Here is a 26,569-nt window from a genome sequence, read left to right on the forward strand (position 1 = left end):
GGAGGCGAGAGGGTTGTGAAATCTTTGTCAGGGATTTGCCCACTGGTCGTCCGCGTCACTGCTGCTGTGGGGCTGGGGAGGTTCCAAGAAGTGGGTAGCATTCACAGGGCTTCCCGGACTCTCCGAGTCAGCAGCTTATTGCAGCACTGCCCTGTGTCCTGAGGCAAAAGGGAAGAGGCCCCTGAGCAGAGAGAGAGGAAGCATCAGGGGTTCTTCCGGGAGGCCAAGAAATCCCAGGTGGTTACAGTAGGAAGATGAGGGGCTGGGAGCCAAGGAGGCTCAGGGGCCATGTAGACAGGACCTGGTACTGAAACAGACCTTGGCCTTTCTCTAGCACGAACAGGTCACGGGAGCCACCCTCCCTCTGCACTGTGAGGCCCCGAGGCGCGCTCACTTCTCAGGGGCTCCGCTGGGGACGTGCCTGGGAGCCCCTTCACTGGTCATTGGGGAGTTGGCACTAACCTGGTGCTCTCTGCCCAATGCAGCCCAAGAGAAGGGGAGTTGAGAGGCATCTAGGTGCAGCTGATATGGGTAGTGGCAGGCCCCCCAGGAGCTCTGCCAGGCTGGCTGAGGGCGTGGCAGTGACAACCCTGACTGCAGGCCACTGCCAGTCACTTGCAGCTTATTCTCTGGGAGCTGCAGCTCAGTGTGGGCAAAGGGATGGCTCCTCACATGTCACGCTGGCTCAGAGGACGCCCGCTGGCCTGTGGGGAGCATGGCTGAGGCCCCAGGAGCTCTTCCTGGTCACACTTCTCCCTGGGCAGGACAACTCCCCCATTCCATGGCCACAGAGGCATTGGGAGTCTCCCCAGAATTAGCCGAGCGCTGCAAGCTCTGTCCCAGTCTGGCCTCCCACCATCTCCCCTAGGGGAGTCTTTGGAACAGCCCCACACATGCAGATCATCGCCCCCCCCCCCCAGGCTACCCAGTAAGCGCCCCCTGCTCTGGCCTCCTCCGCTACCCCCCACCCTCCCGCAGGCAGCAGGGAAGGGGAGGGAGGAGGCCACGCTGCCTAATTTCCTGGCACTGGGCTGAGAATAAACAGAGATATTCCAGCCCTGTTGCCTGGGAGACCCAGCTCCGGGGAGGGGCAGGGGTGTGGTGTATGGGATCAGATGGTGCTGACGTTGGGGATGTGCCTCAGCAAGGCCTGGCAGGGTGCCACCCACTCTGCTCTGCTGGACATTCTTCGCATAACTCCCTGGGTTCCTGGCCAGGCTGGGAAGTCACTCTTCCTGGCAGGGCTGGAACAATGGGCTGGAGAGAATGGTACCAAAATAGAGAGGCAGCGAGCCAGCCTTGCATGTGGCTGGGACCCAAGCACCTTTCACAGTCCCTGCATTTTGGCTTGGCTCCAAGAAAAACAGACAGTTTCTCCCAAAGTGCTGCTGAGCAGGCAGTGGGGGGGTCCCTTGCCCCAGTGCCCCAATAGCAGCTGCATGAATTCCCTGGCAGCCATGCCCTGCCCATGCCACTACGCCTCTCCGGCCATAGCCCTCTGACATGGGGACCCTGCAAACCTCCCGCAGCTCTGACTTGGGTGTAACTGACCTAGTGGGGTATTAAATAGAATGGATTTAATGCTGCACTGGATGGAAAGTGTGAAAGAGGATGGTGGGGCTGATGGGCTGGCAGGTCCCACAGTGGGGAGGGGTAGGAGCCCCCCATGTTTTTCTGTCAGGAGACAGAGCTGTAGGAAGCAGCCTCGTGCACACAGCAAGGGGACTGAAGCACACTGTTTGCCAGGAGCTGGGAATGGGCAACAGGGGATGGATCACTTGAGGATTCCCTGTTCTGTTCATTCCCTCTGGAACACCAGGCATTGGCCACTGTCGGAAGACAGGACACTGGGCTAGATGGACCTTTGGTCTGACCCAGTCTGGCTGTTTTTATGCCCTTGAACTCCTCCCACAGACAGGCAGACCTGAGCAGCCTCACGACTGTCCCCCCTGAGCACAGCTTGCTGCTGTGCCCTTGGGCGGCGGGAGAAAGGATCACAGAGGGTTAATTCCTCTGCATGTGATCCATCCTCTGGCCTCTCTTTACTTGAGCTGACAGGTTTATTCCTGGGCCTGGAGCTCATGCCCATGAAGTGATGCCTCAGAATAGGTCTCAAGGGGCAGTTAATGCTTGTCTGGAAAGTGACTTCCCTAGGAGATGGTTTAATTACCTCTAGTGCTGGCAACAGCCGTCGCTTGCCCCTTTAGCGCCAGCAAGATTGGGGTAGCTGCGACCACAGCAGCCTGTTCACAAACCAGCATCTAAGCTGCTCCGAGGTACTTTACAATCCCTCACAGTGCTACTGCAGGCTGGCCCATCCAATGCCACCGCTCAAGAATCACTCCCAGCAGCTCCCAGTTAATGCAAGTGATGAATAATGGTTAGATCCTGGCCTTAAAAATGGGCTGAAACCTGACACTTGTGACCCCACTATCATTAAAGCAATGGCTGCATGTGGGAGGCTGTGTCTACCCTCTGAAGCACAGAGGTCTGGCAAGCAGAGGTGGGGGGCATGAGACAAAAACCAGAGCTGGGGTTTTCAATAAAAAATAGTGCTCTTTATTATAAATTACAGAAATGCTTCCTTTCGGACTATAAATATAAATATGTGCAAAGTTTCTTCTGAGTCTGGTTTACGTTGAGTTTTCAAGCATGTTGAACTCAGCCTTCAAGGCTGGAGGTGAAGGCAGAATCTTTATAAAAGACAGGGATTCAGGCAGGGCTGTAAATGGCGCTTTCTCTAAAAGCCAGAAAAAAACCCAGCTGCCCTTCCCAACCGCAGCCCAGACAGCGGCTCCAGGGTGACGGGTTCCAGGGTGCTCCGTTGTTGCTACATTCCTGTAGGGGATCAGTGCAACGGTTGCCACCATGGAGCAGTGCAGCTGGGGACGAGGCAAACCCACAGCCCCCAGATCCAGCCAGAGACTGTAGAGAATCCCAGCTTCTGGAACCCTCTGTGAAGCTGAGATTCGAGGGGCTGGGGCAGGGGCTGGGAGAAGCCCTGATGGGTCAGCACTTCAGAATAAAGATCTAATAACAACTCATCCCGTTGGGGCTCATTGCAACAATGTGCTCACATGGAACTCTTTGGTGCCGATGTGCCATCAGGACGGGTTCCTTTCCCAACTGGGATTCACTATTCATAGCCTGGACCATCATTGTAAGTGTTGCCTGTAATGTGCAGTAACCCAGTCCATGGGACGAGGATGGAGTTTAAGGCTTAGTCCCCTGGATAATGGTAGTGAGGGAAAAAGGCAGCATCCTCCAAGTCTGGGGCTTGGTGTGAAAGGAGCTTCCAACCACAAGGAGGCGGTGAGAGGTAAAAAATCACTTTCCCCTTAAAACTGAGGAAGAGTTTTCAGGCACTAGCTGGATTCCAGTGCTTTCCTTCTATCATCTTCAGACCAGCTTTGTCACCAGAGCAGCTCCAGTTTGGTCATATCACTGTGGCCAGAAAATGGGGGAGAGGATCTGAGCCACAGCTGAGCGACAGTAGTTTGCAAGGTACACATCTTGCATGGGCTGTTTGCAAACTGTTCAGCACGGCTCCTTCCCAGCAGTTGCCCTCATATCTGGCGGGACCGCCCCAGAAAGAGACACAGTTCTCACTGGGCTGCCGAAGAGGAGGCAGGCTGTGTACAGGAGCTTCAGTATGTTAATCCTTAGTCAAGTCACTTCAGCCTCTTGCCATTACCTAGAGGGGGCTCCAAACTGTCCCTGGGTTAGACCCCAACACGCATACACAACTGTAGACGTCTCTGTGCTGGGCAGGGCCCACTGGTCACCCCTAAGTTCACTGTCATCCCCCCCACTCCCTTTCCAAAGGGGGCAGGGGCCTGTTTCTGTCCTGAAAGTTCATGCTCCACTGGATCATTGTGCCTCCTGCCGGCTTTTGTGCTTGTGCCACTTGCTGCTCCTCCCGCCGCACTCCTTAGAGGGGGGCATCGTACTGGTCCAGGAACTCCTTGATGGGGCCTGGCAGTTGAGTCATCTTTTCGTAGGAGTCCAAGTGCCCGTTGACCGTCTTGCGGCAGAGGTGCTGCAGGCTGGACACGTTGGAGGAGAGCGGGCGGCTCAGCACCAGTGGGATTTTCTCGCCCCCGGAGTAGATATAGTAGGCACGCTTAGGGTGTGGGGCCCCTCCGGGCTGCTCGGGGAGGGGACACGGGGAGGGAGGCATGTAGTGATGCACCAGCTTGAGGACGCAGTCGAAGCGGGGCACGGGCTGGCTGCTGCGGGGGTCGGTCTGCAGAGAGAAGCTGTCGCCCTCGCACTGGATGCGCAGGTTCTTGGTGCCCGACTCCGTCTTGACGCTGAGGGTGAAGAAGTGCCGCTGGTCGGAGCTGTCTCTGATGAGGAAGGTGCCGGCCGGCTCCGCACTCAGCAGCAGGTTGGCATCGCTGCCCGTTACCGTGCTCCAGTAGAAGCCGCTCTCCTGCAGCTTGCGCACGGCGTTCACCACCAGCTGGTACTCGCTCTTGGAGCTGAAAGTCTTGAGGCGCAGGCTGGTGTCCAGCGGGCGGCTCATCCCAGCAGCGGGGAACTTGCTGTGGGTGACCATGGCGCACGGAGCCAGCTTCGCGAGCTCGGCGGTGCTGCTGCCTTGTGCAGCGGCTGCTAAACCATCACCTGGGGGAGGCAAGGACAGAGACTCAGAACCACGGGGGCTCCCAGGACCAGCTGCCCCCGCACGGGGCGCCCTCCCCAGGACCGGGGGTGCCCCTGCCCCAGGACCAGCTGCCCCCACCCCGGGGCGCCCTCCCCAGGACCGGGGTTACCCCTGCCCCAGGACCAGCTGCCCCCACCCCGGGGCGCCCTCCCCAGGACCGGGGGTGCCCCTGCCCCAGGACCAGCTGCCCCCACCCCGGGGCGCCTTCCCCAGGACCGGGGGTGCCCCCGCCTCAGGACCAGCTGCCCCAGGACCGGGGGTACCCCCTCCCCAGGGGCGCCCCCTCCCCAGGACCAGCTGCCCCCGCCCCAGGGACGCCCCCTCCCCAGGACCGGCTGCCCCGCACTGGCGGTCACTGGGCTGCGGCCTGCCGAGCCCCGGCGGGCAGGGACGGGGCCGTTACCTGGGGCTGGGGCGGCGGCGCGGGTCTCGCTGCGGGTCTCGCTCCGGACAGGGCAGCGGGCTCCCGGCGGTGCGCGCCCGGCTCGGCGCCTTCCAAAGCTGCCGGGGCCGCTCGGGGCCGCCTCTTATAGCGCCGCGGCCCGGCCCCGCCCTCGGCTTCCTGGAACTCGGCTTCTTCTTGTAACGCCGCGGGCCCCGCCCCGCCGAGCGCCCCGGGCAGCGCGCCAGGCAGCGCCGGCCCATTCCGGGCAGCGCGGGGCTCCCCCCGCGGCTCCCGCTCGCGCTTTCCTTCTAAGAAGCGCTGAGTCCCCGGCCCGCGCCCGCCGGCCGCTCCCGCGGGGCCAGCGCCGAGCACCCGGGCTGCAGCGGGGGCGCCGGCCGGCCGGAGGGCAGGGCCGGGCTTTCCAGAGCGCCCAGCGGCCGCCCGGGAGGAGGGCGGGCGCTGTCGAAAGCCGGGCCCTGAGCTCCCTTCCCTGGGGCAGAGGCGCTGCGGCTGCCTCTGGGGAGCTTTTCTGTCCCAAGGCAGCTTGCTGGTGGGGGTGGAGAGGCAGCTGCAGGCACTGCCCAGGGCAGGTGAAGGAAACGTACCGCATCCTAGGCAGTGCCCTTCCTGCCCTGCCCGCAGTGGGGCAGCTGCTGCCCAAGACAGACGGCAGGAGGGAGCGGGTCAGGGGCCCAGGGGAGCGGAGGCCAAGAGGAGAGGAGAGGGGGGCAGTAAGAACCATGGTGAGGGACGCAGGAGAGCCCAGAGAATGAGGACAGCAGGGGCAGAAGCCCTGGAGCTGGTCGGTGTGAGCTCTCTGCAGTGTAAATGGGAGAGGAAGGATCAGCCTGGGGTACAGAGGCAGAGGGGCTGGGTTCTGGTCCCAGCTCTGCCTCCCATGCACTGTGTGGCTTGGGACTTAATGTGCTTGTGCTCCTTCCTCCAACTGTAACTGTAACTCATCAATGTTTGCAAAGTGCTTGGAGTACCTTGTGTGGAAAGAGGCACTGGAGCTGGGCAACGGTAGTTGATGTGGCTGGGTCTCCAGCGTTTAGAGGTGAGCTCCCAAAAGGTGTATTTGTTTGTGCACTAGCCTCCAGTGCAGTAACACTCCTCCCCCGCCCGCCACACACACACTAAACTCCAGCATATGTGGGGATGTAGTGGAAAGCCAAAGTACAAACAAAAATTGACTTGGAGAACCCTCCTGCCTCTTCCCCTGATAGACGGCTCCTTATGCTGCTGCCACTCAAAGGACATCGACCTCTGGCCTCGGCTGAGGATTCCCGGTATTCCCCACTAGGATGCAGAATGTGCTGCAGAAGTAGGCATGAGATCAAAAATTCCAGGGAGTTCATCTGGGAGCCGTTCTCTGGGAAAGAATTGCCATCCCCTCAGCCCTGCTGGTGGGAGGGGAACGGAGTTACTAATATGTTATGGAAAGGTTGTGGATCAAATGTCTTTATGGCTCTGAAGTTTAGTTCAAGTACAACATTCCAGGCCACCGTTGACCTCATTTACACTTCCCAGAAGAGCTGCAGGGAAGGAAAAAAAACCCTGATTTAGCATTTGGGAACAGCAAGGGTGAAACTCTCCCCTAATGTGATTAAACGCCCCAGGGCTCTGAAAAAGGGGTCAGGTTACTGGATTATTCAACAACTGGATGTGCAGCAGCACTTAAAATGCCTCATCCAGTGGGGAGAGGAATGGCAGAGCAAAGGGTAGCTTTACAGTCCTATCAGAAATAAAGGCTTGATTCTGGGCTCAACTGCTGTATAGAGCCGGCTTGACTGGCCCCTGTGGATCCTCCTCAGTGCAGTCTTGGCATAGGCAGGGGTGTGCCAGCCCTCAGCATAGGGGTGGCCGAGGGTAGGAGGGGATGTGTCTGGGGCACCGTACATGTAGAAAGAACAGGAGGACTTGTGGCACCTTAGCGACTAACCAATTTATTTGAGCATAAGCTTTTGTGAGCTACAGCTCACTTCATCGGATGCATTCACGAAAGCTTATGCTCAGATAAATTGGTTAGTGTCTAAGGTGCCACAAGTCCTCCTTTTCTTTTTGCGAATACAGACTAACACGGCTGCTACTCTGAAACTTTACATGTAGGAAGCCACTGTTGAAGCCGCCCAGGATCTCCTCGTTTGCTGGGCTATGCCTCTTCATAGGCCCAGCACAGAAGCTAGTCCAAAGGGTTCTCCAGCCCCCAGTTAGAAGGGACCAGACCAGAGACAGGGGCCAGTGACTCCTTCAAAGAATTCAAATCCACTTTGCTGGCAGGTCAAGCTGGCCAGATGCTGTCAGAGGGGGAAGGGCTGGGAGGCAGGTCCACCAGTGTTCCCCATTTGCTTGAGGATTTACCATGTAGTTGCTGTATCAGTCTCAGGGTATTAGAGAGACAAGGTGGGTGAGGTCACATCTTTCATTGGCCCACCAATTCCTGCTGGGAGAGAAAGCTGAAGTTGTTCCAATAAAAGACCTGACTTCCCCCACCTTGTCTCTTGGAGGATTTACAGGCAGGCAGATGAGGACAGCTGGCTTCTCAGCTGGTTCTAAAACTTTAATGTTGGCTATTGTCAACTTTGACCATACAAACAAAACACACTTTGTCAGTGGATTCTGTTTTAAATAGTTTCATTTGCCCTGGAGCTGCTGCCAGTCAGGAATAAACACAAAAGGAGTAGTTCTGGGAAGTGAGGCTGTGGTGAACCAGCTGGTCTGAAATGCAAACGAGTCCTGGAACTCTGCCTAAAGCAGGAGTGGTGAAATCCAAGGGAAGGAGGAGAGTGAAGGCTCCTGCCGGCAGTGCTGGGCTCCACTCTCCAATGGGGAGGATGAGGCAAGGAGGCTGCTGGGGAAAGAAGCCCAGTCCCATTGGCTGAATGCTAGGTCGGACTGCAGCGGGGTGGAACTCAGGACCAATGTACCTTCAACAGCTCCTTTTGCCATCTCCTGAAATCAGCCTTACAGCTGGGGTTCCCCCATCGTTACTGAGAGGTAGGGGAGACCCTCTGAGATAGGAGCATGCCTTCTCTGTGTGCATGGCTGATGGCCAGCTCCCCTGCCACATGCTCAGCACACCCCAGCCCTGGCTGCCACTTCAGGGATTCCTCTTTGGAATTCATGGACTGTTCTCACCCTCTCCAAATGCGGATGCCGGCCTGATGGCTGAGGAGGCTGCAAGTGGCCCCTCCCATGTTTTAGGCCCAAATTTACCCTATCCCCCAGACAGGCAGCTTTGCTTCTATCGATGTAAATAGCAGACCTAGGAAACCTAGGAGCTAGGAAATGTCATTTATGCTAAAGAAATGAACCCTGCCTCAACAATCCCCTTCCTTTGGGTGAGGTGGCCTGGGGATCAGACCTGAGGCTTCCTGGGGGAGGCTGAAGATTCAAAGCACAATTTTTAAAGTCCTACATAAATATAGGGGTCAGGGAAAGTCTCCAAGCCCAGCTGCCTCTTGCCTGTCACACACAATGAGCCCTTCCCCCTTTGTGTCAATACAATTGTTTGCATTTTGACTAGTTTCTTCAAGACCCTGACCAAAGGCATGGGCAGCGGCCCAAAGCTCCTTGCAGAGTGACCTCTGACTGCATCTGACACATGCACAGAGTGTCTGACAGTCAGGGCTGCACCTCCCCCAGAATGCAGGCTAACAGCACTCCCCACCCTGATGTCAGGACAGGCATCAGCATTGCTGGGTGTGGCCTGGGACTGGAAACAGGGAATGCTGCTTGTCAGGCCTGAGGGGCACTGGCAGGGCTGTGAGTGTGTGAGGGAGAACAAGGGTTGGAATAGCAGGGGGTGAAGGTACATTGACAGATGTATGTTGAGGTCCAGGACAGGAATTTGGGGCAGGGGATGCAGGTCAGACCTTGGGGAAACTAGGCTTCTCAGGATAGTCCCAATAACACTAATATGCTGTAAATCCTGCTCTACCCTGACAGCTTCTGGAGCCCTGAACGCTGGGAATTCCCTCTGAAGTAACCTGATTAGATAATTGTGTGTTTCCCTGTACTATCTGCCAAAGGATGACTTGTGTAGAAGGCTCCAGAGCAGCCCCTGGCAGCCTGCCATGCCACAAACTGCTGAGATTCCCTTGATATCAAGAAAGCTTTATTAATCTGCCTGCAGTTTACAAGCGCAGGGACAGGAAAACAAACAAGAAGCCCCATCTAAGGGGATTCTGTTCCAGAAACCTGGCTGCAGGGAGGACATGTTCATTTATCGAAAATGAGCTTCCTAGGGCCCCTTGGAGTTGCCGCCTGTGTGGCTCAGCCGCTGAGTAAGAGGCTGTTGGGCAATAGCATCTCAGATGACAAGATTCTGGACAATTTAAAATATAAGTAGGAAAATAAAAGCCACAAGAGCTGATTGTGCTCTTTCCCCAGTGAACACACTCTCCTTTCCCGCCTCCCAGGCAGATTGGGGTCTGGCATTTGCCTTGCACAAGGCACTGTCTCACAGACAAGGAGGTGGGGTTGCAGTCCCAGGGCCCCTTCAGACCTGCCTTTCATCAAGCTCCTACCTCATGGCCATATGCCTTGGCAGGCCTGATGCTAGAGGGGAAGGGGAATTCCCAAGCCAGGGGTGGGCAGATGGAATGGACAGAGCAGGGCCTGAAACTATGCCAGGTCTCAACCCAGGGAGGCCAGGCAGGTGGCGGTGGCGCAGACTACCTTGTGCGATGGGCGATCAAATTAAACGAGGCATGTGTCTGCCCCTCTGTCACCTCCCAATTTGCAGATGAATTGAAACCGTGATTTACAGCTCAGCTCTGCATCTCTCCAGTAAGGCCCTTTCAAACCTCCAACCCCTCCAGGGGTTTGACTTAGTAGATACTTTCTTTAACAGGTTTCAGAGTAGCAGCCGTGTTAGTCTGTATTCGCAAAAAGAAAAGGAGGACTTGTGGCACCTTAGAGACTAACACATTTATTTGAGCATAAGCTTTCGTGAGCTACAGCTCACTTCATGGGATGCATAAAAGTGGAAAATGCAGTGAGGATGTTTTTATACACACAGACCATGAAAAAATGGGTGTTTATCACTTCAAAAGGTTTTCTCCCCCACCCCACTCTCCTGCTGGTAATAGCTTATCTAAAGTGATCACTCTCCTTACAATGTGTATGATAATCAAGGTGGGCCATTTCCAGCACAAATCCAGGGTTTAACAAGAACCTCTGAGGAATGGGGGGGGGGGGGGGGGGGGAGGGGTGTAGGAAACCTAGATTTGTGCTGGAAATTGATTATCATACACATTGTAAAGAGAGTGGTCACTTTGGATGGGCTATTACCAGCAGGAGAGTGAGTTTGTGTGTGGGGGGGGGCGGAGGGTGAGAAAACCTGGATTTGTGCTGGAAATGGCCCAACTTGATTATCATACACATTGTAAGGAGAGTGATCACTTTAGATAAGCTATTACCAGCAGGAGAGTGGGGGGGGGAGGTATTGTTTCATGGTCTCTGTGTATATAATGTCTTCTGCAGTTTCCACAATATGCATCCGATGAAGTGAGCTGTAGCTCACGAAAGCTTATGCTCAAATAAATTGGTTAGTCTCTAAGGTGCCACAAGTCCTCCTTTTCTTTTTGCGAATACAGACTAACACGGCTGCTACTCTGAAACCTGTCATTGTAAGGAGAGTTTCAGAGTAACAGCCGTGTTAGTCTGTATTCGTAAAAAGAAAAGGAGTACTTGTGGCACCTTAGAGACTAACCAGTTTATTTGAGCATGAGCTTTCGTGAGCTACAGCTCACTTCATTTCCACGATATGCTATGCATCCGATGAAGTGAGCTGTAGCTCACGAAAGCTCATGCTCAAATAAACTGGTTAGTCTCTAAGGTGCCACAAGTACTCCTTTTCTTTGTAAGGAGAGTGATCACTTTAGATAAGCTATTACCAGCAGGAGAGTGGGGTGGGAGGAGGTATTTTTTCATGCTTTATGTGTATATAATAAGATCTTCTATACTTTCCACAGCATGCATCCGATGAAGTGAGCTGTAGCTCACGAAAGCTTATGCTCATATAAATTGGTTAGTCTCTAAAGTGCCACAAGTACTCCTTTTCTTTTTGCAAATTGAACCAAGCCTCCCCCTAGCTGCCTCTTCTGGGGACTAAATGGTGGACTTGGCTCTGGACAAGCAATAGAGAAACTGACCTAACAGATACAGAGAAACAATCCAAGAGAACAATTCAGCAGCCAACATGACACTCCACCATGCTGGTGTGGAGATTCTGCAAGCAGGCACCTCTGAGAGAGAGAGAGAACACTGTGACACACAACCTCTGCCCAAAGGACAGTTCCCATCCCATCTGCAGAACATGGAGTCCCAATTTTGGATTTTGTTAAGTCCTTTGTTTCCATGTTAAGATGTTTTCTGTTCCAGGAAATGGCATTCCAGTGGTGACCTGGCAAAGCCTTTTTGGGAAAAACAAAGCTTTGATGGGATGGAGAATTTCAGGTTTCAGAGAGCATGGAGGAAGTGCATTTATCCTGCTCATCACAGAAGACAACATTTATCAGCTTTAGAGGAGCTGTTGCAAAATGTACTCTACTAAAGGTTTTTAGTTCATGCTCATCACTGTGGTATCTGAGCACCTTAGTGTTCTGATCAATTCAGGGGAACTCTGTGAAATATGACAGAACATCATCCACATGCAGCCATCTTAGACTTGGGTCCCAAACTGCAACCTCAAATATGGTAGCTGTTAGGATATAGATATTCAGGTCTGTCTGTAAAGGCCTATACTCTAAGAATTTAGGTGTATTCTTATCACTTGGCTAGTTAGAGAGAGATAAAAGAATCAAAATCACTGTCTGCCAGTGTAAGGGCCTTCTCTTACTGTGATAGTCTGAGGCCCTGTTCTTAGGCTAAGGCCTTTGGCTAAGCAACAGGCAGCCATAAACTGGGAACAGAGTAACAACCGTGTTAGTCTGTATTCGCAAAAAGAAAAGGAGTACTTGTGGCACCTTAGAGACTAACCAATTTATTCGAGCATAAGCTTTCGTGAGCTACAGCTCACTTCATCGGATGCATACTGTGGAAAGTACAGAAGATCTTTTTATACACACAAACCATGAAAAAATGGGTGTTTACCACCACAAAAGGTTTTCTCTCCCCCCACCCCACTCTCCTGCTGGTAAAACTGGGAAGCGACCGGTCACATCCTCACATTCCAAACTAGTCACATTGAAAGAAAGTGCTATTGGGCTGTTAGGAATACAATCCTGTCCTGATAGTGCCTATCACCTCCAGAGAAAGGGAAGTGCCTAGAAAATGTAACAGGAAACTTAGTTTGATAGCATCCTGTCTGGCAAGAACTCACTTATCACTAGCTGAGATGTGAAATCCTCACTTCTGTATTGTTTTATCATTATAGTTCCTACTTTGCTATTCTTTTTCTGTATAATCTCTGTCTGGTTCTGTGATTGTTCCTGTCTGCTGTATAATTAATTTTGCTGGGTGTAAACTAATTAAGGTGGTGGGATATAATTGGTTACATAATCATGTTACAGTATGTTAGGATTGGTTAGTTAAATTTCAGGAAAATGATTGGTTAAGGTATAGCTAAGCAGAACTCAAGTTTTACTATATAGTCTGCAGTCAATCAGGAAGTGGGGAGGGGGTCGGTGGGAACAGGGGTAAGGAAAATGGAATCATGTTTTGCTAAAGGGGGAAATGGGAACAGGGAATGGGGGTAAGGAAATTGGAATCATGTTTGGCTAAGGGCAGGAATGGGAACAGGGACACAGGTGTAAGAGTTGGGAAGAGGGACACTAAGGAAGGAAACTGGAATCATGCTTGCTGGAAGTTCACCCCAATAAACATCGAATTGTTTGCACCTTTGGACTTCGGGTATTGTTGCTCTCTGTTCATGCGAGAAGGACCAGGGAAGTAAGTGGGTGAAGGAATAAGCCCCCTAACAGTAGTCATGGACTGATATGGGACTGGGGGCACAGAAGTCTGAGTATGTGTCTCCCATAGACCTTGGCAGGAGACTACACTGAAAAGAAAGAGTCTCTGAAGTTTTGGGGCTGAATCACAGAAGTTTTTCACTGAGTTGATAAGCCTGTTTTTTCTAAAATCCCCTCTAAATCCTTAAGTGGGTTCGATTTTGATCCTCAGACTCTGCTTTGGATTTGCTCTTTTCTGAACTTGCACAGGTGAATCTGCTACTCCCTTTGGTTTCTGAAGGGCTCTGGAGAGTCAGAAGGCTCCAAGAGTAATATAACTCTTTAATATAGCACAGTTCCTAGTGGTCTTACCGGGGAGCGGGAGAGAAATACACCTTGTTGACTTATGTGGGAAAGTGGCCAATTAGGGCCCCCCAGAAGAACCCCAGTCCAAATTTGGGCAGCAGTAATGTGCAGGACATGTGCACACACAGTAAATCTAGCTTTGAGGATGGGACTCCAGCAGCTGACTGCTGATTCTAGTGTCCAGCTGCCAGATATGGCAGAGACAATGGTAGGGTATGAGGAAAGCCAAAACTATGCTTTGATTTAAAACAAAATTAAAAGTTGGTTTTGGTCAAATACTCATGGGCATAAGCCAGATGGGGCCTAAATCTAAAAGCCAACGGGCAGGGTGTCTTTCCGGTTGTTGTTTGTGTTGGTTTTGCCTTGGGGGTGAATCGCAGACACTTTGGCAGCAGCAGCCCTAACTCAGGATTTCCTGCTTTTTCTGAATCAGTCAGTATCCATAGACACTGTAAAGAGCCCAGCAGTTCCTTACAAAAGTGTCTTAGTGTGGAGAGATTTTCATTCTGTGGTTTCAATACAGGGAATGTTCAGACATGCTGCTCCAAGCAATATTGTATTCTGCTTGTTTATTTGGAAAATGGTGAGGGGATTGAAAGGGAAGATTTAGAGGCTGGCATGGCCCTGAAGTGGCCAGGCATTCTGGCTGTGGCATTCAGAAGACGGACAAAGATCTCAGGATCCATGCTGAGCCCCTTGGAGATCAATGGTGACAATGCAGCACAGATGAGTAGGGTTTCAAGACATTTTTGTTTGACTTGTAATGCTCAGCATTCACGTTCACACCTCCATCTTCTATGTGAACCCTTTCATACTTCTGGGCCCAATTCAGCATTTGTGATGTAGGTAAAACTGCCACAAATTTCAATAGGAGTTTTGTCTGTGTAATAACTGCAAGGTCAGGTTAATTCTATACTTCTTATGTACATCTGCCTCCCTTCAGCACAGACACCGTGGTCCTGCTGTAAACCCACTACCCAGCCATGCAAACCAACTTTCCTGTACCCAGAAAGCCGTGAACGATGCGTTATTATTAAAAGTGCCTTCAGTGTGCTTAGCACTGCGTAGCAAGACCGTCCGTACCCCAGTGACGGGGCAATCTGGAAGATAAAGAAAGACACGGTGCACTGGGAACCCCCGGAGGAATGCTCCCTTGTTGCCAGACAGGGTGTGGCACTATTATCGGCCCAAGAGGTTCTGAGCACAGGGAAGGGGCATGATCATTCTCCGCAGCAGGGAGTTCCACAGGTTAGGTGCCTGGCCTGGGAAGGGCTGTCCTCCGCACCCACGAGCTTCCCCACGCCGGCCAAGCGCCGCCACGGCCTGGCAGGCAGGCGGGTCCCGCGCTCTTCTCCGGGCAGTCGGGCCCAGGCCCGCGCAGGGCCCCGGCCGGCCTCTGGCGTCGCTGGGTCGCCAGGCGGAGCGCGCCGCCCGCAGTGCTGGGCCCGCCGAAGGGGCTCGGCCGCCTGCCAGGCCTCGCCTTCCCGTGGCCGGTCTCCGGCCCCTCCGCCGCGGCAGGCGGCCCCGGTGCGCCGGGGGCAGGTGGGGGATGGAACCAGGCGCCCGAGCCGGGCCTGGCTGCGCCGGAGGGGCCGTGTCCGTGCCTCGCGCCCCAAATAAAGTTTTCGCTTTTGAAGTCGGTGGCTTGCTCGTCCCGCGGCGGCCGGAAGCGGAAGTGTCGAGGTTTCCATGGCGGCGGCCGGAAGCGGAAGCAGCGTAGTCTCCATGGCGGCGGCCGGCGGTCCCGCGTTGTGGCGGCGGCTCTTGGGCCTGCTTCCTCACGGGAGGCTGGGCCTGGCCGCGCTGCTCGGGCGCCTCTCGGACCGTCTGTCCCTCGGCCGGGACCGGCGCTCCCGGAGGTAAGGGTGGCCCGTTCCCTGCCCGCCCTGGCCGCGCGTCGCCGCGGGGCTCAGCCGGGCCCGCCTCGCCCAGCGGCCTGCAGCGGGTGCCCGGCGCTGGGCGCCGCCCGCCGGCTCCTGGGGCGGTGCGGGGCGGCCGGACGCAGCAGGCAGCCCAAGGGCGCGTTGGGTAGGCAATGCGGGGGGAGGGCACGTGCCACCTCCGGCCCCCGCCAGGCCGTGTCTGAGGTGCCCAGGGACCACGGGGATGGCACGTGTTAATAAGGCTACGATTTTATCACGGGGAGCGCGAATGTGAATGAAGTCTGTGAAAACTTGGAACTGGCTGTGAAAGCGCATTTGATTTGGCCCCCAGACTGAGCAGCACTGCAGCCTGGCGCTCGGGGTCGCCCTGTCGCTCAGGGTGGCCTTGCCCACCCTTCTGCCTCCGTTTATGGAGGGGAAGACCAGCCACACCTGAGTGGCTCTCTGACCCCATGTGCCAGGTTGCAACACCTGGAGCAGAGAGCCGGGCCCAGCCCTGTGGGACAGGAGCTGCTTCTGGGCAGTGGTCTCGCTCTCCAACACTGCCCTTTCTGTGACTTGACTTTTTTTCCTCACAACTCTGCTGGGAAATTTACCAAACATTTTTGTGTCAAAATCATAGCCTTAGTTATAAGCATCTGAACAGAAAGAAATGCAGACACTGAGTGTATTTGAAGCCTTAACTGATCCTCTGGAGTGCAGAGTAGTCCAGAAACCTGAGGAGACCATTCTTTGTTATGACGCTGCTGATGCTTGCTGTCCCTCTTCCGGTCCCGGCGAGACCAGATATAATAAATGGTTCAGCATCTGACATACCGTCGTAGGTTGTCCTACAACAGGAGCCTACAACAAGACTAGGCTGTCCCAGACACCAGGTAACAGGATTGTTTACCTTTACACTAAGAAAGTTGGCAAGGCACCAAAGTCTGCATGTGGTGTGTGTCCAGGAAGACTTTGCGGTGTTTGTGCTGTGCGCCCTAAAGTCCTTACGAGGTTGTCAAAAACAAAGAAGCATGTTAGCAGAGCCTATGGCGGTTCCATGTGTGCTAAATGTGTCCGTGACAGAATCAAACGAGCTTTCCTTATTGAGGAGCAGAAGATTGTTGTAAAAGTGTTGAAGGCACAAGCACAGAATCAGAAATCTAAGTGAATCTCTTTGTATTGTTTGCCTAATAAATGAAAATTCAACTTAAAAAAAAAATAAACAGAAATTTGTAGCGCCAGTGATTATGCAAACTAATGGGTGATCGGAAAAGAACGACTTCTCTTTGAAACTCTAAAAGGATCTGGTTGTTTTGTTCTACAGATCAGTGTTGTTTTATCTGGCATGTGTGTTCCTGCTCCTGATCTCCATCTCTGGAGCTTCTGAACTCAGTATCGTCTCAAATTCCAAATCTACGCATAGCTAGCAAAAGTTCCTCTAGAGTAGGGCAGAATAATTTAGTGATCTCTTTGGACTCCCAGGTTTGACCTACTCCATGGCATCTCCAACTCTCTTTCATTCTGTGGATTCCTTGGTAAAACTTGCCTTCCATTCGCAACAGCCCATTCCCCCAGTTATTAAATTCTTTCCTTCGTCAGACCACCAGGAAGCCCAATTTGAGAACTACTGGCCTAATCTTGTGGAAGGTGACTTTCTCTGGAGAGATCAAGAAAAGGAAATTGAATTTAGGAAAGCTTATGCCTGATTTCGGTTGGAATCTTGTTTGGATTCTTGAGCAAATATTTAGTTTTAAAAGAAGTTACAATACTGTACCACTTCCAGCCAATCCAAAAACAAATCTGCTAGATTCTGCATTGTCACAGTCTCTTGAGGTCTTGTTGTTTTCAGAGGAGCCTTCTGTTATTGAACCACAGCCCTCCCCCACCCCCCCAGTAGGAATGCAAAGTCTCAGGATATAAATTATTAGTGAGAGGAATTGTAACTGCAGCATTCACAGAGCATAGGCCAACTGCCTGACTGTATATGTCACAGTTTTGAAACAAAGACATTAAGCAATTACCTTTTTTCTGGCACCATGTATGTCTTATTACCCTGCTTTCTGAGATTTTTCATCTGGGATAATTCCATGCACAGTCTCCAAATCTGATTCATATTAAGAAAAATCAGCATTCCTTATATCCTCAAATTATAAGGGAGGCTTCCAGTTTTCTTTAATTTCTTCATTTGCCCTGAAGTTGGGTACAGCATTTTGTGTCTGTATCTTTAACATTTTTGCATCTAAATTAAGTATAAAGAAGTGATTGCTGAATTAGAGCCATGTTGTGGTTCATCCTCTACCCCTTTGCGCTCTTGTGTTGGAGCATAAGATGGTCACATGCTGCACTTTATTCTGGGCAGATTGCATACTGATGTTCCAAGCTCTGCAGCCATAAATTCTTGTAGAATACCATATAGTGTGCTATTCTCAAGTTCAGATGAACTTTGACTTTAGCAGAAATCTCCTGCTGATAATGCTCTGCAGTTAGCTTATCAGGGATGGAAAAGCTCCTCACTAAAAATGTTGGCACTTGTACAATAGGAGTGTAGTTTATAAAATGTTTAAACAGTAACACTCGCCAGCTGGCCACTTACACAAGATGTGTGGGCATCCTTGGGAGGTACATGACAGAAGGCTACATTTCCTTCATTCATCCACTAAATGGAGGCATCAGATAGGATGAACCTTGCTGAAGACTGTTGCTTTTTTTTAACGTATGGTGTCATATTTTGTAGTAACTGGCGAGTTTGTTACTTTTCCACCAGTGTCTTTCTGTTAGATACCTACACCATCCAGTTGGAGGCTGAGTGCCAGTACGAGTAATAACTGCTGCTAAATACATTGGAGCTCTTTTTAGAAGATGCTGAATGATGATGCCTTTTTGCAGTGTACAGTAATTTTAAAGTCTTTAAATTATCTTGGATAGTTGTGAGTCTTGCGTTATTTGGGAAAGACCATTTGCTGCTGGTATTACAGGAAGTTTGTTACATTCTCATAACTACTTGACCTTGTCTCCGCAGATGTTCTGACTGTTCTGTTCTCACCAATTCACTTGGGTACAGTAAAACTTACTTAAAGATTTATTATCAAGAGATGGCGAACGAGTTCCTTATTCAAAAGCTGTCCCCACCTCTCAGCCGAGGGGCCGAGAGGTGGGGGCAGCTTTTGAATAAGGAACTCGTTGTTCGCCATCTCTTGATACTTAAAACTTACTTAAAGATTTATTAAGTGGCAAACAAGCCACAATTTCTGTTGCCAATTTCCATGAAGAATCAATTGCTGAAAAAGTGGTTGGATGCATTAAATCTGGTTCGCAAAGCAACTCCAGTATTAGCTGCCCATGTTGTCTGCTGGGCAAAAGGGTGCAGAGCTCTTTCTTGTATTTAGTCTACTTAATTCCTGGTATTTTTTAATATAGTAAGTTACGTTTGGGGAGGGGTATCTTCTTATCCTGTGAATCATTGAAACTTTCATTTCACTTAACAAAATTGTCACAATTATCTCATGGTGGTGTTTTGTTTTCTAATAGTACAGCTTTTACAGTGTGAGCCAATGCATACATGACTTTTTTTCATTTTACAACCTGTGTGCTGCTTTACCCTCTCTTGTCCCCTGGCATCTTCTTTTACTGATACTTTTCTAGTGGGTGGGAGGTGAGCAGCAGCCTGACCTGTGAGTGCTGACGTGACCTCACAGACTCCAGTGAGAGTGTGGCTTGCTTCTCTCCTCAATGGACTTAAAAACAGAGAAAGCAAGAGTCTGGGAAGAAAAGAACAGGCCATATGTTTAGCATCACACTGCTGCTTGGTCTTGGCAGTTCAAAGAAGTTCCTCTCAAGCTTCTCTGCTTGTTGGCTGCGTCAGTGTTTTAACTACAAAATCAATTTTCAGACTCAGCCATTGACCCATAAAGCTCTGCAAAAAGAAACAGTGTATACCCAAGTGCTGAATTTCAAGGCAAGAGCAATTTGCAGATCCCACTGTGTGGTGACTTCTGTGTGGGTGAAAGGACTGAGCTGGATTCTGCAGTTTCAGTTCATTTCCTGTACTGCAGCTGAGGTTTTACAGTGAATCGTAGCTTCTGAGTTCCCTCTAGTATGTACAAGTCTGCATGACAAAACCACAATTCTTAAAAATAGAATGTCCAGAAAAACTCCTATCTATAAATAGGGAATGGATTTTATCCAGAAAAGATTCAGATTGACCTCTGCTAGTTCTGGTTTCTTTTTCAGATTAATTAGTCATTGTTTGTGGACAGACTTGAAAGCTTTTTCTGTCTGTTCTTGGACACTCTCGGTTTGTTGGAAATGTGGGTTCTTGTGGTTTCTCTTAACTTAGGGTTCCGATGGCTGTATGTGCAGAATGTTTTTGGGATGATTTGCAGGTAGTTAAGCCGCTTGAGTATTTTCAGTGGTCTGTGGGTAGAGGTATCTGCTTCCAAACACTGTTGCTAGTTACAGTTGACTCGTGCCAAACTTATATTCACTTTGAAGGGTTTTGTAGCCCCAATTATAAAATCCTGCAGTTTCCACATCAAATACATTATAAACACCAAATTTGACTTATGCACTTACGTCAAATGCACTTACACATTTTATTTTTAAATCTTAGAGGCATCAAAGAAGATTACAAAGGGTAACCAATGCCTATCAACACACACAGAGAACCGGGCATAAAATACAGTCTTTCCCACAGTGACAGTGGTTTTTAGAAGAGTATTTATTGAGGGTTTTTTATGGAGGGGTGTAGTTTAATTTCTGTCTTCAGACTTTCTGCAGTGAAACAACTTCCTTGAAATCTCAAAAATGCTATTGAAAAATTTCCTTTTGAAACTTGATTCTAGGCCGTTGTCATGTTATTTGGGAAATGCAGTTTGCTTCAGGCTTGGCCATCAGTCTAGTGAAGAAAATATTGATCCTCAGGTGTATGAATCACTAGTTGCTGTCATGTTGCATGTAAAATTTGCTGTCGCCACCTCATATGGAATAATTGTAGGGGTCAATAATTGTAGGAGTAACAGTAGGGGGAAATTAGTATGGGGAAACCAGTTTTTGCAAACTGGACACCATCAAATTAGGCCTGAATAAAGACTGGGAGTGGATGGGTCATTACAAAAACTAATTTCCCCATACTATTTCCCCCTACTGTTACTCACACCTTCTTGTCAACTGTTTGAAATGGGCCACCCTCATTACCACTACAAAAGTGATTTTTCCTTCCTTGGTATTCTATTGTTGAGAATAGCCTACTTCCACTTTAATTGAATTGTCTCGTTAACACTGACCCCCCACTTGGTAAGGCAACTCCCATCTTTTCATGTACTGTGTATATATACCTGCTACTGTATTTTCCACTCCATGTATCCGATGAAGTGGGTTTTAGCCCTCGAAAGCTTATGCCCAAATAAATTTGTTAGTCTCTAAGGTGCCCCAAGGACTCCTGATTGTGATGGCAACAGACTTATCACTAAAAACAGTGTCTCTCTGCTCAGCTTATATCCGTGTAGGTCACTCTGCAGGACATAGTAAGCAAAGACCTCCTGTGTGCTTGCATGGTGCTGCTCAGCTCCTGTAGGATGCAGGTGGATAACTTAAAAAACAACAACCCTTAAAAATGCATTTCATGTAGGTAGCTGCTTTTGGAAATGGCTAGGGAAGTGCTTTAAAATGCCTTTTCTTTAGGGAAGGTTTCTATTCCTCTTCAAGATCAAATTACTGCTGTTCAAAGTTCAGTCCGCATGATCTGCTAGGAATTATTATACAGGCTGACTCCATTGTCACTGCCTATTCATCGCAAACTGTTGGATTTTCTGGGAAATGCAGCTGCAAACTGGCTTTTATGCAAGGGCTTTTGCAAACCTTGTGAAGATTCAGTGTTTTATCATGAAGTAAATAAGTGAAATCATCTTATCTTCCTGGAACCTGTGGTCATTTTGGCTTTGGATGGTGGTAAAACTGAAGAGTTCCTCATAAACTTCTGGTAATACTCAAGTGGATTTTCTTTGTATGAGATGACGGCGTGTGTCAGGGCAGATCAAAATTACAGGGTTGCATGTTGGCCCTGAGGGACCAACCATTCCTCAGAGATATGAGGAGCAGGCACGGTTCTTTGTGTGTAAATGTCCTATTCCTGTAACTTGGACTAATAGTTTTGGTTTGAGCAGTCATTTCCCAGCTCTGTAGATGAAGTTCAGTGACTTGTTTTTCCATTCCTGGATCTCTCCTTGGATGCCACTGCTAATTGTGCTGAATTGTGTGGTGGCTTTGTGATATGGACAAACTTCCATGAAGGGTCAGTGTGTGACCTGCCTGTGGCCCATTCAGAATTTCATTCTCGGTCTCAAAAGGGGAAAGGATAGTTCACTAACCCCCCCTCCCCATGCCAGTTATCTGTCCCTCCGCACCCCAAAAACAAAAACAAACCTGCAGCTCTGAGCAATGGGCTTTCTCCCAAATGGCTCTCAAGAGGAGGAAGTTTGAATTGTTCTTTGAGACTTTTTTTTTGTAAAAATGTTTCCTGCAACTCATTTTCCAGTTACACTTTGCAGCTTCAGTGAGTGAAACCTTAACTTCCTCCTTCCAATCCCTTACGCTCTGCGTGACACTGTATGTTAGCTGCAGTTTCTTCCCATTCAGCTTTCAGCTCCTATATTTTGTCTGAGGCATACTTCAGAACTTAGCAGCTTTCTCTGGGTTTTTCAGTGAGGGGAGTTCCTGGATTGTGGTGGTTGTGGCTTGCAGCATTATGCATTCAGTAGCTTTGCTAGGACTGGTGTTGGGTGCTTTGTGTGTTCTACATTTTGTTCTGGATCAGTCCTGAAGTACTTGGTTTATTAAAAATGTGGATTCAAAAATGTGTCTTAAAGGTCACACACAGTTGTGAAAGCTGTTATAAAGCTCTTGGATTGGATTATAAGAAGTGTGTGCTTGGGGGAAACACAAATCAGAGTGGCTATAACAGAACGGGAAACAACGTTTGGTCACAAGGAAGCTGATGTTTGTGTAGTAAAGGCAGTGTTGAGGAGTGATTTGTCTCAGGGTTGGCAGAGAGCATAAAGAGAGCCTTTGGAAAGCTGAGTTAGAATGGGGCATCCTAGGTGTTAGCACCCTCCATTTGTTACTCTAGCGCAGGGGTGGCCAAACTTTTTTTGGCCTGAGGGCCACATCAAGATTCCGAAACAGTATGGAGGGCCAGGTAGGGAAGGCTGTGCCTCCCCAAACAGCCTGGCCTCCGCCCTCTCCCCCCACCCCCCCCGACTACCTCCCTCAGAACCTCCGACCCATCCAACCCCCCCCTCCCATTCCTTGTCCCCTGACCGCCCCCCCCCCCCGGGACCCCACCCCCTATCCAACGCCCTTGCTCCCTGTCGACATCCCCGCCTGCTGACAGGCCCCCCCAGTACTCCCACGCTTATCCAACCGCTCCCTGTCCCCTGACTGCCCCCCAGAATCCCCTCCCCCTTATCCAACCCCCCTGCTCCCCGCCCCCTTACTATACCACTCAGAGCACCAGGACTGGCGGCCACGCCGCCCAGTCAGAGCCAGCTGTGCTGCCATGCTGACTGGCAGGAGCTCACAGCCCCGCCGCCCAGAGCGCTGGTGGCATGGCGAGCTGAGGCTGTGGGGGAGGGGGGACAGCAGGGGAGGGGCCAGGGGCTAGCCTCCCCAGCTGGGAGATCAAGGGCAGGGCAGAACGGTCCCGCGGGCCGTAGTTTGCCCACCTCTGCTCTAGCGTTTCTTTCTGCTCTCAGTGCCATTCATTGTCTGTCTTCCTCTTTTTGCATGTCTGCTCTGCTGCCCCTCGGGGAGCCTCTCCCTTTGTGGAATCCAGGGGAGTCACTGATGTTCAGGTCTGCCTTCCTCTATCTTTTGCTCCTAGTTTTCTGCTTCCACATGTAGCTCTGGTGAGCCTGGTGTGACGGACAGAGGTGAAAGGGAGTCTTAACATCAGTGAGATGTGTAATGCTGCAGGCCCACTTGCATAGACTTATAGACTTTAAAGCCAGAATGGACCATCATGATCATCTAGGCTGACATCCTGCATATTGAAGGCCACAGACACTTACCCACCCCTTCTGTAATAGACCACTAACCTCTGGCTGAGTTACTGAAGTCCTCAAATCAAGATTTAAAGACTTCAAGTTACAGAGACTCCACCATTTACACTAGTTTAAACCGGCAAGTGACCCATGCTACAATGGAAGGTGAAAACCCCTGAGGGTCTCTGCCATTCTGACCCAAGAGGAAATTCCTTCCCGACTCCAAATGTGGCGATCAGTTAAACTCTGAGAATGTAGGCAAGACCAACCAGCCATACCCCTGAGAAAGAATTCTCTGTAGTAACTCCGAGTCCTCCCCATCTAGTGTCCCATCACCAACCTTTAGAGATATTTTCTGCTAGCAGTCACAGATTGGCTACGTGCTATTGTAGGCAGTCTTATCATACCATCCCCTCCATATATTTATCAAGCTTGAAACCAGTTAGGTTTATTGCCCGCACAGCTCCCGTTGGAAGGGTGTTCCAGAGCTCACTCCTCTGATGGTTAGAAACCTTCATCTAATTTCAAGCCTGAACTTGTTGATGGCCAGTTTCTATCCATTTGTTCTTGTGTCCCCATTGGCATTTAACTTAAGTAACTCCTCTCCCTCCCTGGTATTTATCCTTCTGATGTATTTATAGAGAGCAATAGGATCTCCCTGTAGCCTTTGTTTGATTAGGCTAAACAAGCCACGCTCTTTGAGTCTCCTCTCCTAAGGTAGGTTTTCCATTCCTCAGATCACTCTAGTCACCCTTCTCTGCACCTCCGTTTGAATGAATCTTTTTTAAACATGTGGGACCAGAACTGCACATAGTATTCCAGATGAGGTCTCCCCAGTGCCTTGTGTAACAGCACTAACACTTCCCTGTCTCTACTGGAAATACCTCGCCTGATGCACCCTTTGCTCATGAACCTGGACTGTGTTTGTAGGAAACTGCAATTCCATCATGCAGAATTCCTCAATCTGTTTTTCCTTTGCCAGATCATCATGGCTGCTGCTGGCCCCATTGCTCACCCCTGTGGTTCCTCAGGTCACAGCCCCATCATTCTGCGTTTGTCCCGAGGGTGCGCACAGGTTCCAGTGGATCAGGAACCTGGTTCCAGAGTTTGCGGTCTCCAGCTCTCGCATCCGGGTGCTCTCATCCCCAACTGAATTCTATGAACTCATGAAGGTGAGTTGTGTGCTTCCAGCATGCATGTGGGGAGGTGGTGGCAGCTGTTAATGTGACTGGTATGCAGGTTCCATAATGTATCTCTCCTCAGACATGCAACAGGGCTGGAAGGAGAATTTCCTCATTCAGTTTGATTGTTTGGATCTTGTCAAGTTAAAATTAGCAACCCTACATTTCAGAAATGCTCAAATGTAGAGATGAGGAGTTCTTAAAATGACAGTGTTAGGATTGCCTTATGACTTGTAAGTTATTGGGGAACAGGATTGGCCAGACCAGGGGTACCAGTGAATGAGTCAGTAGGACCTCCAGGAGCTTCCACAGACAGGCCTTCCTTTGTAAAGTCAGTGCTGGAGGAGAGATGCTACTGGCAAATGCCACACTTAACTTCCGTGTGGGACAAGTGGGGAAGGTGAAAGCACCCAGAGGCATAGGCGCTGACTCCGTGGGTGCTCCAGGGCTGGAGCACCCACGGGAAAAAAATGGTGGGTGCTTAGCATCCACCAGTAGCCCCCCTATCAACGCCTCTCCTTCTCCACAGTGCCTCCCGCCCACCTGCGACCCCACGGATCAGCATCTCCCCCTCCCAGTGCTTGCTGCAGATCAGCTGTTTTGTGGCATCAGGAGGCGCTGCAGGGGAAGGAGTGCGGGCACAGCGTGCTTGTGGGAAGGGTAGAGCTGGGCGGGAAGAGGCGGAACGGGAAGATGCAGGGGTGGGGCGGGGCATTGGGGGAAGGGGTGCAGAATAAAAATAAATACTTGGGTAACACTGAAGGAGGGAAAGGCATACCCCTCTAAAGTGGCTGAAGTTAAATCTGTCCCATCAGGGAGCTCTGCTGCTTGTCTGTGGCTTAATTCTGTAGCTGCCAGGGCTACGAAAGGGATTTGGTGTTCTCTGCAGAACCAAGAGTATTTATGAAATCACAGCTCAGCATGTGTACATGCACTTGTTTTCCCCTTCCACTGTCCTCAGGAACAGATAAAGGCAGCCAAGCAGCGAGTAGTGGTGGCTTCGCTGTACCTCGGAACAGGACTCCTAGAACAGGAGCTGGTAAGTGTGGATGGATGCTTGAAAAAAATACCTACTTGGATAGGTGCCCCGTGCATTGACCTTTGCTTTAGCTGGAGTGGGGGGGTCCATCTGAGCGCCTGGACTCAGACTTTGCCTGTGCTTCCATCCTCTTGCTCGGGAGCCTTTCAACATGGCTCCAGACTGCACATGGGGCTCGGCATGCAGAAAGGGCACCTGAAGGATAGGCTCAGGGAATGTGTGGTGTAAACTTATTACTGATCTCAGGAACTGTCACACATGCCATGAATCTGGATGGGTAATGGGGTTAAAAGTTATTGGCACAGTTTCTGCATATTTTCTCCTACTGTGGGGTTGCTGGTACCCACACACTAGCACTTGCTTTCAAAAGAGTGGAAGTAGTTTTAGTGATGCTAATGTGGTAGTCTGTATCGTGTGTCCCCTGTGTACTGCATACAGGTGCAGTGAGTGTGATCTGTGTGTGTACAACTTCTTGTCAGCCTGTCGTAGCGAGGGGGAGGTCTCTGTTTTGCCTCATGTTGCTTTACCTTCTCTACTCCCTGCCTTTCCCCACTGGAAACAAGGCTTTTCTCTACAAGGAGCTCTGAGCAGAAATCTTGAGCCCTGAAATGATTCTGTAGCTTGAAATACAAATTCTACCATGAGGACAAGTCCAGCAGGTGGGCAGATTATCTTGAATGTTGATTTGTTTGGCTTCCTCTGTAACTGATTTAAGACTTGTACACAGGACTTTAATCTGCTCATAATAGGAGCAGGATAGGCTCTGCAGCTCACAGGAACTGCCCCTCCCCTTTGGATGGCAGTGGAAGTCTCTGATCTAGGAGTGAGGCTGGGTGACTCTCTGCTGTGTGTAACTAGAGTTCAGAGGCCTGAATCGTGGCTTTGTGTGCAGACAAAATCTGTACCCTCGTTATTTCTGATGCCCCAGATGACGTTAGTGCTTTATATATTTAAAAAAAAGAGACAGGGTCACTGTCCCAAAGAGGTTAGGTCTAAATTAGAAAGATTGATGACTGGAAAAGATTCATAGAGAGGCATGCAGGCTTTCCCAGCAACTGGCTCCCTGGGTTGTACAATCCAGAGTGTAGGTTCACTTACTCTGGGTAATGTGCAGTGTGACTGTTTCCCCTCAG

At 50.6% G+C, this 26,569-nt stretch overlaps 2 protein-coding genes and 1 pseudogene across 19 annotated transcripts in view; 2 read left to right on the forward strand and 1 right to left on the reverse strand.

Annotated features, from left to right (window-relative positions):
• Window positions 1–2,536: 2,536 nt before the first annotated feature.
• Window positions 2,537–5,224, reverse strand: SOCS3 (suppressor of cytokine signaling 3). Its single transcript, XM_037913866.2, has 2 exons — window positions 5,073–5,224; window positions 2,537–4,629 (listed from the first exon to the last, which is right to left on the reverse strand). Exon 2 carries the CDS (start codon window positions 4,559–4,561, stop codon window positions 3,932–3,934), a length of 630 nt encoding a protein of 209 aa, XP_037769794.1. The 5' UTR covers window positions 4,562–4,629; window positions 5,073–5,224; the 3' UTR covers window positions 2,537–3,931.
• Window positions 5,225–14,965: 9,741 nt separating this feature from the next.
• PGS1 (phosphatidylglycerophosphate synthase 1) overlaps window positions 14,966–26,569 on the forward strand; it is a 47,525-nt gene continuing 35,921 nt past the window's right edge. For 16 of the 18 annotated variants that reach the window (XR_005227576.1, XR_005227572.1, XR_006285852.1 and 13 more), the window contains exons 1-3: window positions 14,990–15,174; window positions 24,199–24,388; window positions 25,359–25,436. Coding sequence is in view for 10 of the 18 variants with exons in the window: in XM_037913842.1 (XP_037769770.1) it covers window positions 15,005–15,174; window positions 24,199–24,388; window positions 25,359–25,436 (438 nt within the window). In the remaining 8 variants the exon portion in view is untranslated. Of the gene's footprint in view, window positions 15,175–15,933; window positions 16,074–24,198; window positions 24,389–25,358; window positions 25,437–26,569 lie in introns of those variants that run through there. The other 2 variants (XM_037913841.2, XM_043528637.1) reach the window with 2 other exon arrangements.
• On the forward strand, window positions 15,994–16,363 carry LOC119567541 (annotated as a pseudogene).

This window comes from Chelonia mydas, chromosome 14, assembly GCF_015237465.2.
Source record: "Chelonia mydas isolate rCheMyd1 chromosome 14, rCheMyd1.pri.v2, whole genome shotgun sequence".
NCBI classification, from domain to species: Eukaryota; Metazoa; Chordata; order Testudines; family Cheloniidae; genus Chelonia; species Chelonia mydas.